Below are 15421 nucleotides of genomic sequence, written 5' to 3'. Positions count from 1 at the left end.
TTTTTTTTTAAAGATTTTATTTATTTATTTATTTATTTATTTGACAGAGAGAGGCACTGTGAGAAAAGGAGGAACACAAGCAGGGTGGGTGGGAGAGGGAGACACAGGCTTCCCACTGAGCAGGGAGCCCGATGCATTGGCTGGATCTCAAGACCCTGGGATCATGACCTGAGCCAAAGGCAGATACTTAAGGGCTGAGCCACCCGGGTGCCCCTGAAACTTTTTTTTTTTTTGAGATAAAAATATAAAAACATAAAAGTAGATTAAAATTTTAGGGTTTTTTTTCCCCCTACTCCGATTGTCTTATATACCTTCTGGGGATACCTCTACCCTGGGAAGTCTTAGAAGTGCTGCTTCTCTCCCTGCATTCCTGATGGTCTCTAGGTATAGTAGATGATCTGTGTTTGTTGGGGAAATAAATGCCTTGTCCTGTTACAAATAATAGAGGTGTGTTACTTTGTGTTGTTATCTTCCTGTCTGCTTTCTTCTAGAATTTATTTTCCCATACCCACATGCTTCCAAGCTCCAAACTTGAAGTTTATAACAAATGTTTCTTAGAAGATGGTGCTCCCAATTATCCATAATGTAGAACCAGGAATCATAAGAGAATATAATTTTGGAGCTGTAAGGGGACTTGGGAGGTTGATGAGTCCAAAACACTTAATGAAAATCAAACCAAATAAAAAGGAACTACGGTAAAGGCATAGAATGGAATATGACTCTTAACAATAAAAAGGGAATTTTTTTTTAAGATTGTATTTATTTATTTGAAAAAGAGAGATGAGGGGGAGAGAGGGATAAGCACACTCCACACTGAGCATGGAGCCCGATGCAGGGCTCGATCTCACGACCGAAGATCATGACCTGAGTTGAAACCAAGAGGCAGAAGCTTAAGTGAGGGCGCCACCCAGGTGCCCCAGGGAATGAGCTTTTGATCAAATGCAACAACATGGATGTATCTTGGAATAATTTTGCTGTGTGACAGAAGGCAGACAAAAAGCACTGCATACTGTATGATTTCGTTTATAAAAAAGTGGAAAATGCAAGCAACAGTGACGGCCGGGGCTGCCTGTGGATGAGTGGGAAAGGAGTGAGGAGGGGACGGAAGGCAATACGAAGAAGGACGAGAGGAAACTTGTGGGTGTGACAGTCTTGATCCTGGTGATGTTTTCACAGGTGGATACAAATAGTGCACTTTACACAGGTATGGTTTACAACGTCACTTACACATCAGTAAAGCCACTTACAGAAATAAAGGAAATCAGAGGCAATTCACCTGTGGAGTAAATATTTAGTAAATGCCTGCAGTATGCCAGATTCCTGTGCTCTGTGCTACGGGTTCAGAGAGAGTGAAGACTTGGCCTACACTTTCAGGAAGCGCACAATCTAGTGAGGAAGTTAGAAAATAAACATATAAATTAGATCCAGTATGTTAAGTGCTATGAAAGAGGAACAGACGGGTAACAGGAGGAGTCCCGAACATGGGTGCCAATGGGTGCCTCTTCCGGGGGAGGGCAGGGAAAGCCTTACGAAAGAGAGGAAGCTGAGCCAAAGCCAGCTTAGCATTGGTCAGGTGGAAGAGCGCCCCCCTTCTGAGGGAACATTGTGGCCAGATGGGTGAAATGCAAGTTCCAGGAACTGTGTGTGGTTCAGCCTGACTAGAGCAAAGGACACTCTAGCGAGAGAAGAGACTGCAGAGGTTGGTGGGGCCAGACGGTGAGGCTTTGCTTCCCTGCCAGTGCTCGGGTGTCTTGTTCTGCAGGGTTGAACTAACAGGTGGTCTCAATCCATAGTCTGTGTCACAGGGACACCGTCTCTTCCGAACACCTAGCATAGACCTCCAGGTTTTTATGCCTGCTTCATGCTAGCTTGGGAGTTCTTCTGTTCCCCAGGAATGTTTCAAAACCCAAAGGAAAGAGCTGGTTTAGGTCTGAGCGACAGCTGGGGGAACATCTGCTTGCTTTTTGGAGCTACACCTGGGAGCACAGCCTCTGGTGCATTTGCATGTCGGAGGCAACCAACAATCCAGCTGCCCCAAAGGCAGTTTTTCCACAGGCCAGAAATGTTGCCTTTGGTTCTGGCGGGTGGCACTGACCCCTAAAGTCCTGTATTTCTGACAGTGGCTGTCTGGTGTGCAGTGATCTGTGTCCTGTCTGGTTCTCTCCTACCCTCTGGTTCTCTGTTAACCAGTCACCACTGGATTTCTCCAGCCACGGAGTAATAGAGGTCATGGGAGAGTCCCTTACTTGTTTGTTTGTTTTTAGAGTGGTTTTCTGTGAAGACTAGGAGGTTGGATTCAGAGTACGATTGTCAGACCACATTAAAAATGCAGGCAGCGGTGCAGAACACGGATGGCTCGTGTCAGCCAGACATTTCAGTGTAACCAGAGGAGAGAAACATGGTGAGGGCCTGTGTTAATGGAAGTAGATGCCAGACTGCATGGTAAGGTCTGGCTCACGTTTCTCCCATTCCCTGCCACCCTTCAGCCGGAAGAGAGCAGCTCATATTTAAGTTAGAATTTAAAATGGGATTGCTGCTTAATGAGCATTCCTGTGATCTAGAGATCAAGTTGCTTACACCTCGAAGGGAGAGCTCCCATGCTCCCAGTTGGGAGGACTTTTACTCTTAGGGCAGTTAGGATTTCCAGCAGGTGAGAAGTACAGGTTTGGTGGTGTATTCCTTCTTGCCTTGGGGATTCTTTGCCATCTTCTCAGGGTTGGACCAAGAGGACAAGCAAAGTGCTTGCACTGATTTCCCTCACCAACGGGAGGAGACCTGTGGCCAGCACAGATCCCTGGGATCAAGAGGGTCCTGCAAAGGCCAATGTCAGTGATCTGGGTGGATTAATAAAACTGATGGTGTCAGGAGGGAAGAAGTGTCCAGTGGTAATTGTGGAGTTTGGTTTTTCTGTCTTCTCACCTGGGCTGGTGAAAACAGTCCAAGTGTGGGTTGGCCCAAGCTCTGTAGCTCTGTTTATTTCTCCTCTTGTCCTCCCCCATGCTAGTTGCCAGCTCGGCTATTAAATGGCTCAGAGCCTTTTTTTTTTTTTTCTTTTTTTTCTTTTTTTCTTTTTTTCTTCGCTGTGTCAATCCTGGAAGGTCATGACTGTTGTGATTTGGGGCTGGTTTCCCAAATGGGTGGGTGAAATGGATCTCTAACTATCGATTTGTTTTCTTGCATTTCAGTCGTTCCAAGGAAGTCAAGGACGAGCATACCTCTTTAACTCAGTGTGAGTGTCTCTGGTACATCCATGTTTTGGTGCAAACTTTGTCAGGTGGTGGGAGAAGGAGCGCTCGGTGATAATTAAACAATGGTCCCTGCCCCCCTCTGCCATGATAAAACATTACTATGAAACATTACTCTCCACAGTAGGTAGCCAGTTATCTTTGGGGAATTTTTTTTGGGGGGGCAGCATCTTTGGCTAAAAATAACACACTTACTACCCACAGTAGGCGCATCAGAGGGCTGTAGGCTCATAGGGAAGAAGTTGAAGTGCCTCCAAGAGCCTCATCATGGAGGCTTCAGAAGCAGGTCTAAGATGAGTCATCTGGGAAGAGAGGAGGTCGAACAGAAGACACGGAGATCCGCTGCGGGAGCTGGGACTGGAGGAAAAGGCCTGGGCAGTGAAGAGCCTCCCCACTGCAGTCTCGGCCTAGAGGGCTCTTGGTCGCTGCGCCGGCAGGTCATTTATAGCCTCTTACCTGGGAAAGGAAGGTGAAGCTCACACAAGTGTGAGTGGTGAACTGGGTTGGGTGAATGGCAGTCTCGCATGTTCAGCTGGAGATAATACAGGGCTCGTTCGTCCTTGCAGTCAGAGACAAGACCATGCAGATGTCACATTGGACATCTTCGGCTGTGTTCAGTCATCAGTGAGCTCTGAGCTGAGGACCCATGCTCCTGGCTTTGGTCTTCACAGTGGGGCCATCACTTAGTCCCCTTAGGTCACAAGGTTAGAAGGATTAGTTAGAAACATTCCAAGCAAAGTCTCAACCATAAAGACATTTTTTTTTTTTTTTTTTTTTTTTTTTTTGTGTAGACTCACTGAATCAGAACTTGCAGATCCCAAATGCATTTCAATGGAGATGTTTCCACGTGGCTACATTTTAGGGGCTGTTACCACGTTTGGTCATAAACAACGCCCTTCTCAGCGTTGGCTTCCCTTGAGGCATCCGTGCTCAGTTATTTCCTCGCCGCAAGCTCAGCTTGAATGACCAAGGCTTAGTGTGTGACTAACTACATATTCTTTCTCTCTCTCCGTCCCTTGGCACAGAGTTAATGTGGGCTGCGGGCCCGCAGAAGAGCGAGTGTTGCTAACAGGACTCCACGCAGTCGCAGACATTTACTGTGAAAACTGCAAAACCACTCTGGGCTGGAAATATGTGAGTACTGAGGAGTCTGGTCGGGTGGTGAGAGGGCTGTGAAGGGAGTAGCTGAGAACCTCGTGCTGGAAGATTGCTTTCTTCTCCTGGCTTCTTGTGGCCTTGTGGGGTTATCTTAGTCCAGGAACAGGCAGCTGAACCCAAAGAGCAGCTCCTGGCACCCTCCTGTCTGTCATATGCATTCTTCCCTTTCCTCTGACAGTCCTGTTCTCTTATTCATTCCTTCGCACCTGCCCCTGAGATGGACAGATAGACACACACATCTCCTTTACAATTTAATTAATAATAATAATAACAACAGCACATAACATTTCCCTTACTGTGGGAACTTACCGTGTTCCAGGCCTGTATTATTTTATGTACTCTTCACAGCATTCTTAGAAGGTAGGTCATATTTTAATCCCTATTTTATGGATGAGGAAACGAAGGCATAGGGAGGTGAATAGTCTATCCGATGTTCTCTAGCCATTACATGGCCAAACTGGGATATAGGTATCTGGGAGTGTCACTACAGAGCCCATCCAGTAAATGTCCCCCAAACATCGCTCAGGTCCTAGGCCCTGTGCTAGCATCATCAAACATATTAATTAATGTCCACTGTTAGATATAGTCATGGCTGGGATCTCCCTACTGGACATTTGCTCCTTCACTGTTTAACTCAACAAGTGTTATTAATGTCTTCATGACACCTAGAGTGAGCAGTCCTTCGTCAGGGTGAGAGGAGGTATGGGTGATCGGTGAACATAAACTTCTGTAGTCACTGCTGGTAGATACATTAATTACTGGAGATATCCTCACGTGCTTTCTTCTGCCCAGTCATGGTAGGATATTGAGTCTTCCCATCTCTGGGAGGACAGTTTAATCCATGTAAATGCTGTAAATTCCCTGTCCCATCAGTTGCCCAGGGCCAGTGTGGGGCTGGCTCAGATGATCTGTGGTTAGGTAGCTTTTAGTTAGCTTGGAAAGAGCCTGGAGGAGTTGTCAGAACTGCCCACAGAGTGATAATGATGTGTCAGTGTAGGTTTGTTGATTATGACAAAGACATAATCGCGGGACTCCGGGAATGGGGGAGGCCGCCCATTATGTGGTAGCAGGGAGTGCAGGGGAAACCTCCTTGCCTTCTGCTCCCTCTTGCTGTGAACCTAAAACTGCTCTAAAAATATGAAGAAGTCTATTTAAATAAAAGAGATGTTGAGCAAAAGAAGCCCGACATACGAGTATGATTCCAGGGGCGCCTGGGTGGCTCGGTCGTTAAGCGTCTGCCTTCGGCTCAGGTGACGATCCAAGGGTCCTGGGATCCAGTCCTTCCTCAGCAGGAAAACTGCTTCTCCCTGTCACATTCCCCCTGCTTGTGCTCTCTCTCTCCCGGTCCATCTCTGTCAAAAACAAAAACATAATTCCATTTAACCAAAGTTTAAAAATGTGCAGATCTTCACTACCACAGGGAGAGTCCTCCATGGAGCAGCACTGCCTTTACATCCTGTCTTTCACGTCTCTCTTGAAATGTTCAGAATTAGAAAGAAACCCTGGATGGCATGTTTCGCAATGCCAAGATGGTCACAGATCCCTAAGGTTGCCCTGATTGCTTCTTGTGGGAAACCTGGCCTTGGCTCTTCTCCCCTGGATGGCTGGTGGCCCCCTCTGGGTGATCTGGGGGCCACGGTTCTGGTTGTGATTATTGAGAAATGTTCTGCCCTTCTGTTTCTCCAACCTCTTGGTCATCTTAGTCCATTGAAGATGTACAGGATTACAGACAGAAGATAAATCTGAGTTAGTTGGTTTTGCTCCTTCAGGTAAAATGATTCAGTCCTTTGACAAAGGTTTATTAAAAGACTTCGTGTTGGATACAAAAGTAAATGCGATCTAACACCTGCCCTTGAAGTTGTTTATAGCCATGATATCAAGGAGGAAAACTAGAGGTAAACAGATAAAACAGCTTGGCAAGCATAGTGATACGCACGGGACAGTGGGAAAACCTCCTTCTCCCCAAATATTTATTGATTACCTCTCATGTCCCAGGCCCATGCTCCAGTCTTTCATTCCATTATTTCTTCTGACCCTCACAGAAATCCTGTGAAGTGAGAGCACCGAATCCTAACCACTAGACCACCAGGGAGTGTCCTGTGAAGTACTTTTAATAGTTCTCCCAGTTTTGTAAACGAAAAGTTTGCATTGGTAAACTTAAGTGGTTAAGTGATGCTTCTGGGGCCAGGGTTCAGTCTGGGATGTTCTGCAGACTCCACATCTAGTGTTCTGTCCAGGTAGGACATTTTGCAAGTGTCCTGTGGCTTGGGGGCTGTTGAATTTTTTTCCTTTTGGCTTTTTTGTTGTTGTCTTGTTTAATAGGGATATATTCTTACTTTCCTAGTTTTCTTTTTACCTCCCCCCTATCCTGAACACACTACCATGGAACAATAGGTCTTATTCTTGAACCACATTCCTTTGTTGTGTACACACATACACAGAGACACACACGGAACTGAGGAATAATGAAGTGTCAGGGAAATGACTGCTGAGTCCACATCTCTTGTGTGTGTGTGATGTGTTTGCACATTTTCTCTCAGCGCCCCTCCCCTCTCCACTTTGTGGAATGATTCCTCTCTCAACGAGAGGCTCAAGTGTGAGGCCTTGTTCAGAGTCCCAGATCCCCAGAGCTCTAGGAAGTGAAGATGCATTTCATACGAATGTTGCCCAGAACTTACAGGAGGCAGGAGGGTTGGATCCCTTTCTGAGCTGGAAGGCTAGGAAACAAAGCTGATGTCCACTGCTTCTGCACGTCGAGCTCAGCCATCTAATGACTGTGATGACCAGTGCTTTTCATACGATATACCAACATGTTTTTATACATCTACGCCTGGGAATAAAATACCCTTTGAGCCTCTACCTGTGCAGGGCTTTTTTTGTTGTTGTTTAATATCCCCCTGTGTGGCTTACTAGCCTGCAAGCCCACCCACAGTGTTGTAAATTCAGGATGGTTATCTGCCAGGTGGTTTCTGTTGCATTTTTCTCTCTGGAGGCCTGGAAGCTGGTGGGGCTTGAGGGCTGCCAGGTTCTTCAGGCTGGAGTCTGTGGAGCTCCTTACTCCCTGGAGAAAGGCAGTGAAGGAAAAACAGACTTAACACACTTGACATAGAAACAGCAAGATAAACAAGAGAAAGACCTATTTGGCTCCCCAATACTTAGTACTCTCCCTGAGTGTCTTTTCTCTAAGTGGAACAAAGTGCAGTTGAGGGTTCTGCCATAGAAACTTGATGGATACATCCATAGAGCGCATTCCTGGTCAGCATCCCAAACCAAGTTCCCTCAGATTTTGCGCGCGCGCGCGCACACACACACACACACACACACACACACAGCAGTTTCTTATTGAAGACCTATTATCTGGCAAGCAGTCTTCTAGGCACAAGGGATACAGCAATGAACAACGTAAATGAAGACCTCTGCCTGCCATGAAATTTGTGTCACTGTGGTGAGAGACAGTAGCTATAGTAGATGATGTGCAGGTTGTACTGTGGGTTTGAAAATGATGTGTCGTGAAGAAGGATGAAGCAGGAAAGGGAGGGGGAGAGAGAATTCAGGGGTAGAAGTTGTGCTTTTAAAGTAGAATAGGTGGGGAAGACCTTACCAAGGTGGTGACATTTGGGCAAAGCCTTAAATGATGAGAGATCCTGAAGAAATTCTATGGTAAATATTGAGAAAAATGTTTCAGATACTTAAATTGCAAAATATTGAAACTTGGTTGTAAATATTGAGAGAGTCCCAGTGCTGCTTCAGAGCTGGAGCTCAGTGGCATGTTCGAGTGGCAAGAATGCTTTCATTCCGGGTGAGGCTGGTCCTGATCGCACCCGTGCTACAAGTCACCTGCTTGTCTTTGGTCATTCGGTGTCTTTTCCTTTGTGTTTCCTAGGAACATGCCTTTGAAAGCAGCCAGAAGTATAAAGAAGGCAAATACATCATTGAGCTAGCACACATGATCAAGGACAATGGCTGGGACTGATCCGAGGGTATCCACCTAACCCAGTGTCCACGTGAACGCCATCCAACCGAACATTCTACCCAAGCGTGAGAGAGTGACTGAACACTTGGTTCCATCCATTTAGGGGCCTTGCCATCTGGGGGATTCTCCCACCCTGACACCGTCTTTCTGGTGACCGGCCTCTAAAACTTTGTCTCTCTGTCTCTTTGCTTTGTATCTGTTTGTGAGTTGATCCTGGCTTCTCTCTCTGTTCTAGTGTTGGCTGAAAACAAAACAACAAAAGGAACAGATACCTGACCGCGTGGCGGCAGCCCACCTTGATCAGGGCCCTAGGGCCCATAGAAGAGCTGCCTGATGGCCTCTTGTCGGGAGAGCAGTGGCACAGCACGGGGGTGTGAGGAAGAGGGGAAGGAGAGAGGCTTGAGGGTCCCAGGGGTGGGCAGGGGATGGGCCGTTAGAGGTAGGAACAAAATTGTGCTGCTCCCGGAGTCCTGGTAACTTAGGCTTGAAATAATCGACTTGTCTAAAAGGACAAAGAGAAAAAAAAAAATACCTCATGACTGCATTCTCTCTGATCAGAAGCTTCTGTTCCTGACACCGACAGCGCTGGGTTAGCACGTGAGCCCAGGAACTGGCCCTAACTCCAGGGGGTCAGGGGCCTGGTTCTCCTGGGTTGAGTTGGGGGTGTCATGGAAGCAAGGTGAAAAGCCCAGGTGGTTTTGATAACTCCGATGCCTCACTGCCCCTTCGGGTCATCTTTGCCTCTTCAGTCACCGTAGGTGAGAAGAGGGGAACTGCCATTTGCAATGGGTGCAAGATTGAAACATCCCGAAGGCTTTGGCCACCAACCAAGTAAAATCAGTAACTGAGGAGGACAGGGAACAAAGGGGGCGGTAATTTGGGAGCTCCTTCAGAAATGGCTCAGATACTGCGCCAGAAACAATAAAAAGTAGAACCAGTTAGCAATTCTGACTATTTAACCTTTTTTCTTGACCCTTAGTAAGAGAAGAGCCTTGTGGCAAGGAGGGGGGTGGGGTGGGGCAATGCTGGGAATAGTTTAGATTTGAACCATGACAGGTTAGTGCATCTTTCCCCGTTGGTATGCAGTGGCTTCGGTGAGATCAGCAATTCTTTGTACATAGAGTTTTGGGTGTTTTCTCCAGTTCTATCCCTGTAGACTTGTGGAAAACAAAGTCCCAAGGCTTTGAGCTGAGTGATAACCTGGCCAGGAGGTTCCTCATGCCCCTGGAGCTGTTCTCAGACTTGACTGCTTTGTGTGGAGAGAAATTGTCAGAATGGTCCATTAGTCGGAAGAGCCTGGGTGTGATAGCCAACATCAAGTTACAAATTCCAATATTAGCCTCTGCCTCCCATCTCGAAGCCCAAACCAAAGTTCTTTATATTAAGGAAATGGAGAACAAATCCTTACTAAGTCTCTCCTGAGAGAAAGGAGTTTTTTACAGTTAACCAACACTGTGCAGTGTATTCTACCAACAGCTAAGCCAGTAGTACACTGTGCACGACCGAAACTCATTTAACCGAGTTAATTTTATTGCTTAGACCGAAAATGTAATTAATGTTCAGATATGTGCAGATTATGTTAGGTAATTCTCAGCATTTCATTCTCTAAGTAGGCTGATCCTATAGGAACAGCCTATAGGATCACTTAAAAGTCACAGAAGAGTGAATTCGTAGAGACAAGAATCTGTAAAATTGATTCATCAGGATTCAAGCAGGCAGTGAGGGACATTTCCAGAATTCTGACAAATTCCCATAGGGAGTGAGTCCATGGTGGAAATGCCTTTTCATGTCTCTGTGGTCTGATTGCAGAAGGGGGACTGGAACTAGGAGCTAGGCGTGGTCCTGCCCTGGAGGGTGACTGACTCAGGATTGACAGGAAGCTGGGTGGCTCCAGGCTTAGCAGTAGAGGGCTTCTGTGACACAAAAGGATTTTTAGAAATTGAATCTTGTTCCCAGAGGCTTTTAACCCACATTTCTTCAGCAACCCTGGGAGATTAAGTGCTCCCCACATTACTAAAAGCAGACTGAGGTTCAGAAGAAGTATTTCATTTCCACTCCCAAAGAAAGAGTTCTTCTGGCTCCCAGGGCCAAGATCTCAATGAAAAAATTTTCGACTTTCACATTCCTAAGCTGGCTCGCCAGCACAAAAACTATAGATCCCCCCCCTTTCTGTCTGTGCTGAAGGTAGTGGCCTTCACTTAGAGATTTTGATTAGCCCCTTTGCTCAGGGAATGTCCTGGCTGTTGATACTCCTTTCCATAGAAAGAAAATGGGGGTTAAGCATGGGTAGAGGTTTTGTCTTTGATACTGAAAATGGAATGTGGTGACATGGAAACCAGACACGGGGTGTCCTAGAATTTTCAAGGGGCAGAGGAGACCGATGTGCCACTGTTCTTCCTTGGGGATGAGGCCTCTGACTGTTGCATGGATCAGAGCAGGCTCCAGTTAGACCCAGGTTCTGGTTTTGTTTTTGTTTTTGGTTTTGGTTTTCCAGTTCTTACCCATCGAGCATCCAGTGGGTGTGTGGCACCATACTTGGTGTGAAAGATCTGAGTAGAATGTTGGTTTTTCCATAACTACAGGGGGAAAAAAGCAACTCATTAGGCTTTCCCTTTGTGTCAATGAAACCAAAAGTGCTTCTTAAAACTTCAGCTCCACTCATGGTTTGTCTACCTAAAGTCAAGCAGTATTGGAGAGACCGCAGCTGAGTGATGGAGACACATCAACTCATGCCCTCAGTCAGTTCGTTCTTTAATTTCCTCACCAAATTATTGACTCAGAGCATAACCAAAGACCTCATCCATTCACCCCTGGCAGGTTCAGGGAATTGGAGTTTGACGGTAAAGCCTCGGCAGGGTGCAGGGAGTAGGGCAGGGGAAAGGGCGAAGTGAGAAAGGGAAAGGCATGACGTTCTATACCTCAGCCAGCAGCTGCCTTCTTTGCAACTGAAGTCCAGCTGGCCGACCCTCTAGGTCCATCTCCCCTGTGCTGTCCTAGGTCGTGTGGCCTCGGTGGCCCTGGATACACCGAGACCCCAGGATGTTAGTCTCAGGCTGTGATGGATTGATTTGACATGAATCAAATACAGCCAGACTTGATGGCCCCAGATTGTCAGCTGGGCCTGACTGAGTGCTGCCCCAACTCCGAGACAGCAAGTTCATGGAGATGGGATAAATCTTGGCAGGTGGGTCAGTGTGTGAAAAAGAGGTGTCCCCCTTAGAAAAAGATTTTCAAGTGGATATATATATGAAAAAAAAAGTTGCTTGTGAAATATACTTTTGTAAATAATATTTAATTTTTTAAATAATATATTTGGTGCTGTTTTCTCAGATCCCCTGAGAGCACTTTTTATTTTCATTTTTAAATTCTATGGTTTCCTCTGCATTTCTTGAAGTATATATTAAGGGAAACAAGTGATCACCAATATACTCTTTTAAAAAAAAGATCTGTATCACTTTTGTCTGGACAGAGGCAATAAAGCAATGCCTCTGTTCCACCACCCCCCGAACCACCCATGGAGCAGACTCTGCAGTTTCATTACCAGGTTGAGAATTGAAATAGTTTCTTGCACCAATATTGGCTAAGAAAAAAAATAAATAAAATCAGATATAGTTACAGCTTAGTGATTCCTCTTTTTGGAAGAATTTCCAACAAATCGGGATCTTGTTTTTAATGTGTGCGTGTGTGTGTGTGTGTGTGTGTGTGTGTGTGTGTAAAAAGCACTTTGGACTGTGCCTCCTGTTTTCTTTTTTATTGGGGACAGTATACCTACAGTTTACACCTTGGGCACATAAGGCTTTCTTCTCTTTCTTGCTGGTTGTTTTGTTTCTGAGTGGACCAACAGCACAAACCATGAGGATTTTGATTTTCTGAGCATGGAGCTATTGCCACTTTGCTCCTTTTTCTTTGTGTGCTCAACTTTCCCAGATGGTAAAGGAAATCTATTGTTTGTGAAGGTCAAACGGAATCAAATCTGTGTGTTTCTAACTGACATGTGCGTGTGTTCCTTACATACCCTAGGGTTCCGGTTGTTGTAGAAGCCATGTCTGGTTTGGGTTGAAAGAACATCGGTAAAATAATACACATACCTTGTAAGTAAACAGTTTATTTTATTTTAAGGCCATACTGCTTCAGGTTCAGGAAGAGGCTGGGAAATCAAATCTTGAACACAATCAACTTAACATATTTTAACAGAGTCTGTCTTGCATGAGGAAACATGCTAGTGGTCAAGGTAGAGGAGAGAGATGTTTCATTTTCCTAAGCAAAATACAGTCATGAAATCTGCCAGCAGTGAAAGGTAAAGCCAAGAAGAAACAAACTATTCCCATCACCCAATTCAATCTGCCTGTATGTTTTTATATAACATTTTGGTGAAAGTGAGAGTCGGTTCCCTTTTCAACCTGCAGAGACGATCTTTAAATACGGAATTTGTCTATTTATGCTTGTGTTTACAAACTGTATTTGTTGGGTTTGGGTTTTGTTATTTTCCCTATCTTCCCCCCCCCCCCGTGGCGTTTTTCAGGTCACTTTGCTTCAATAACAAAGAGAATTATTTTCAAATAATTTGTCTTCACCTTTTCCTGTATTTGTACATAGTGGTTCAGTATTAGAGAAAAGTGCATTGTTTCTGTCATATTTCCAATCTGTGTTGGTGCTCATTTGAGAAAATAAAGTTTTCAAATATTCTTTGGAGGGCTCTACTGTCGTAATTGACCCAAATTGACCCAGCATGTTTTATCATGACTTTTAACATTGAAAGTAACTGAAAAGCCTGTAGGAGGTGATCTGTCTAACCCCATTCACAGAGCTCTGACTGACAGACCCTGCGGGGTTGTTTACTGCAAGGACAGTTGGCCGATTAATGAATAAAAATCAGGTCTCCTGCTTATCTGCAAATGCTTCTCTTATCTTCAGATATCAGAAATGCCTGAATGACCTTTAGGATTTCTGTCTACTAAGCCCCGTATTCTCAAACTCTGCAAACTTTTCTGTTTATACCAATTTCTTTGGGGGAAATGGGATTGCATTAAGTGAAGAGATAAAAGAATTGTAAAACCACAAAATGAGGCGACAAAGAGGCAGCACTATCTCTGAATAATGGGCTGACAATGGGAAAGAAGTAGGCACAGTTATAGAATATGGAAAATCAAGTCTTCTCACTGAGCAGATATTTATTAAACATCTATTAGGTTCTATAGGCACTGGGTGAGGCAGTTGGACCATTCTAGTAAATCGTCTGTTTTTCTTTTCAAATCCAGTATCTTCCATATGCATAGCCTTGCATAGCCAGGCAGCGTCCTCAGTTGTGTATTGTGCCTTCATTTAACAGACTAAATATTTTTGCCTAGACTTCAGCTTTTTCGAAAGCTAGTCTCCACAGCTTACATACAGTGTTCTCACCTTATATAGGCAATTTAAATAGTGAAGAAAGAGGATATTACAACCGCCCAAATGTGTGTGTATTTGTGTGTTTTCACATTGGTGAGAGTATTTTAAAAGCCTGTTCTCTATAAAATAAGAAATACCTTGTCTTCCCATGAATTTTCACCTTCCCAGTCTGGGCCTAGCTGCAGTTGACTTTTATTTGTCCTTGAGGGATTTATCTTATTCCTGTGACCTGTTTTGCTTCAGTGGATGTGTCTGTTATCATTTCGTTCTTGTTTGCCTTTGGCGGACCAGGAGGAGAGAAAAGATAACATGTGTGGGAGACAACCGGTTCCAAACCAGCAATCCTTGGGTCCTCTCCCTTCCAAGCTCTTACACCGCAGTGGCTGTCCAGGACATCAGGCCTGACCCTGGGTAGGGTGCTTTGCCTATGTGACCTCACTTAAGATCATGGCTGGGAGGCAGTTCCTCCCATCATCCCAGGAGTCCTCACCACCGTACGGGAAAGCAGTGATAAATGCCGATTATTCCCATTTTATAGATGATGCAACTGAGGTCAGGAAGGTTTCTTGGGAATGACAGGGTCAGGAATCACACATAGCCTGGCTTCACCACTCTATGGTCTTTCCCTGCACTGTGTTCCAAATGTCAGCCTCTCTCTTCCTCCAGCCTTCTTAATTCTTGTGTGGCTTCATAGGACAGTTTCTCAGTCTGCCCATTGTGACTGCTTAGTATGTGAGGGGTCAGGGAATGTGAGTGAGCAAATTAATGTTAAGCAGAGCCACAAAGGTCACTGCTACCTGAAAAGTATTGTGTGTGCCATAGCTGAACGTAAGCTGGGCTTTGTTGTTTTTAATACTCTGCGGTAGATCCCATGTGTAATCCTTGGCCCCTTGATTAATAGTAGGTACTTAACAGCTGCTTTGTGAACATTGAATTAATGTGGATTCAAAATCTGTTTAGTTTGTTGGTATCCCAAAGAGGAGAAGAGAGGAGGTTAGCACTGAAAGTTTCCTGCGTAAGGTAAATGGTTACATCAGGAACACTCCGTTTACTATTTGCATTTATTTATTCAGCAAGGACTTTTTTTGGATATCTATTATGTGCCTAGTCTAGTCAGGAAGCTAATCCTAGGGAGCAGAGAATCAGTGGTACCAACTGTACCCAGTGGGAGAACAAAGGGTTATGCGTGGCCCTCCCTAGCTGGGGAAATCTCCAGCCACATGAGCCACCACCCTCACCAGCAGCTGTTTCCTGTAGAGGCAAGTGCGCATAAATCCTTTCATCTGAACCTAGAGCAGGGCACAGGGCAACCTCTGGAGTTAGTGCGCCTGATTTCAAATACTGGTTTCACTTAGTAAAAAGGTCATCTATGGAAAGAGCTCAGCCCAGTGCCTGGCACATAGCAAGGAATCAGTAATACAATGGTTGCTATGATTACAGAGTGCTGTTATGAAGTGGCCTGTTAAATTATATTTTTATTTCCATTATTTGCTTAATTTTGCAACCGTCCTGTGAAGCAGGTACTCCCATTTTATAGACGACAAAACTGAGGTTCCGAGTGTAAATAACATGCTCATGGAAGAGCTGGGATTTTTAAACTCTTGCTCTGATTTGAAGCCCTCCCCTCACCCCCCGATGACTCCACCACAAGCACCCT

The 15421-nt window shown here is 45.2% G+C and overlaps 1 protein-coding gene across 1 annotated transcript in view; it reads left to right on the top strand.

Moving 5' to 3' along the window:
• LOC111151742 (yippee like 2) overlaps window positions 1-8905 on the top strand; it is a 39127-nt gene extending 30222 nt beyond the window's left edge. Inside the window, exons 2-4 of the mRNA XM_022509916.1 lie at window positions 3186-3229; window positions 4271-4379; window positions 8287-8905. Of these exons, the coding sequence (XP_022365624.1) occupies window positions 3186-3229; window positions 4271-4379; window positions 8287-8376 (243 nt within the window). The 3' untranslated portion in view covers window positions 8377-8905. The remainder of the gene's footprint in view (window positions 1-3185; window positions 3230-4270; window positions 4380-8286) is intronic.
• Window positions 8906-15421: the final 6516 nt, after the last annotated feature.

The sequence above is a fragment of the Enhydra lutris genome, unplaced genomic scaffold (assembly GCF_002288905.1).
Source record: "Enhydra lutris kenyoni isolate GAN:26980312 unplaced genomic scaffold, ASM228890v2 scaffoldscaffold26, whole genome shotgun sequence".
Taxonomy (NCBI): Eukaryota; Metazoa; Chordata; class Mammalia; order Carnivora; family Mustelidae; genus Enhydra; species Enhydra lutris.
This window is presented reverse-complemented; position numbering and strand designations above follow the sequence as displayed.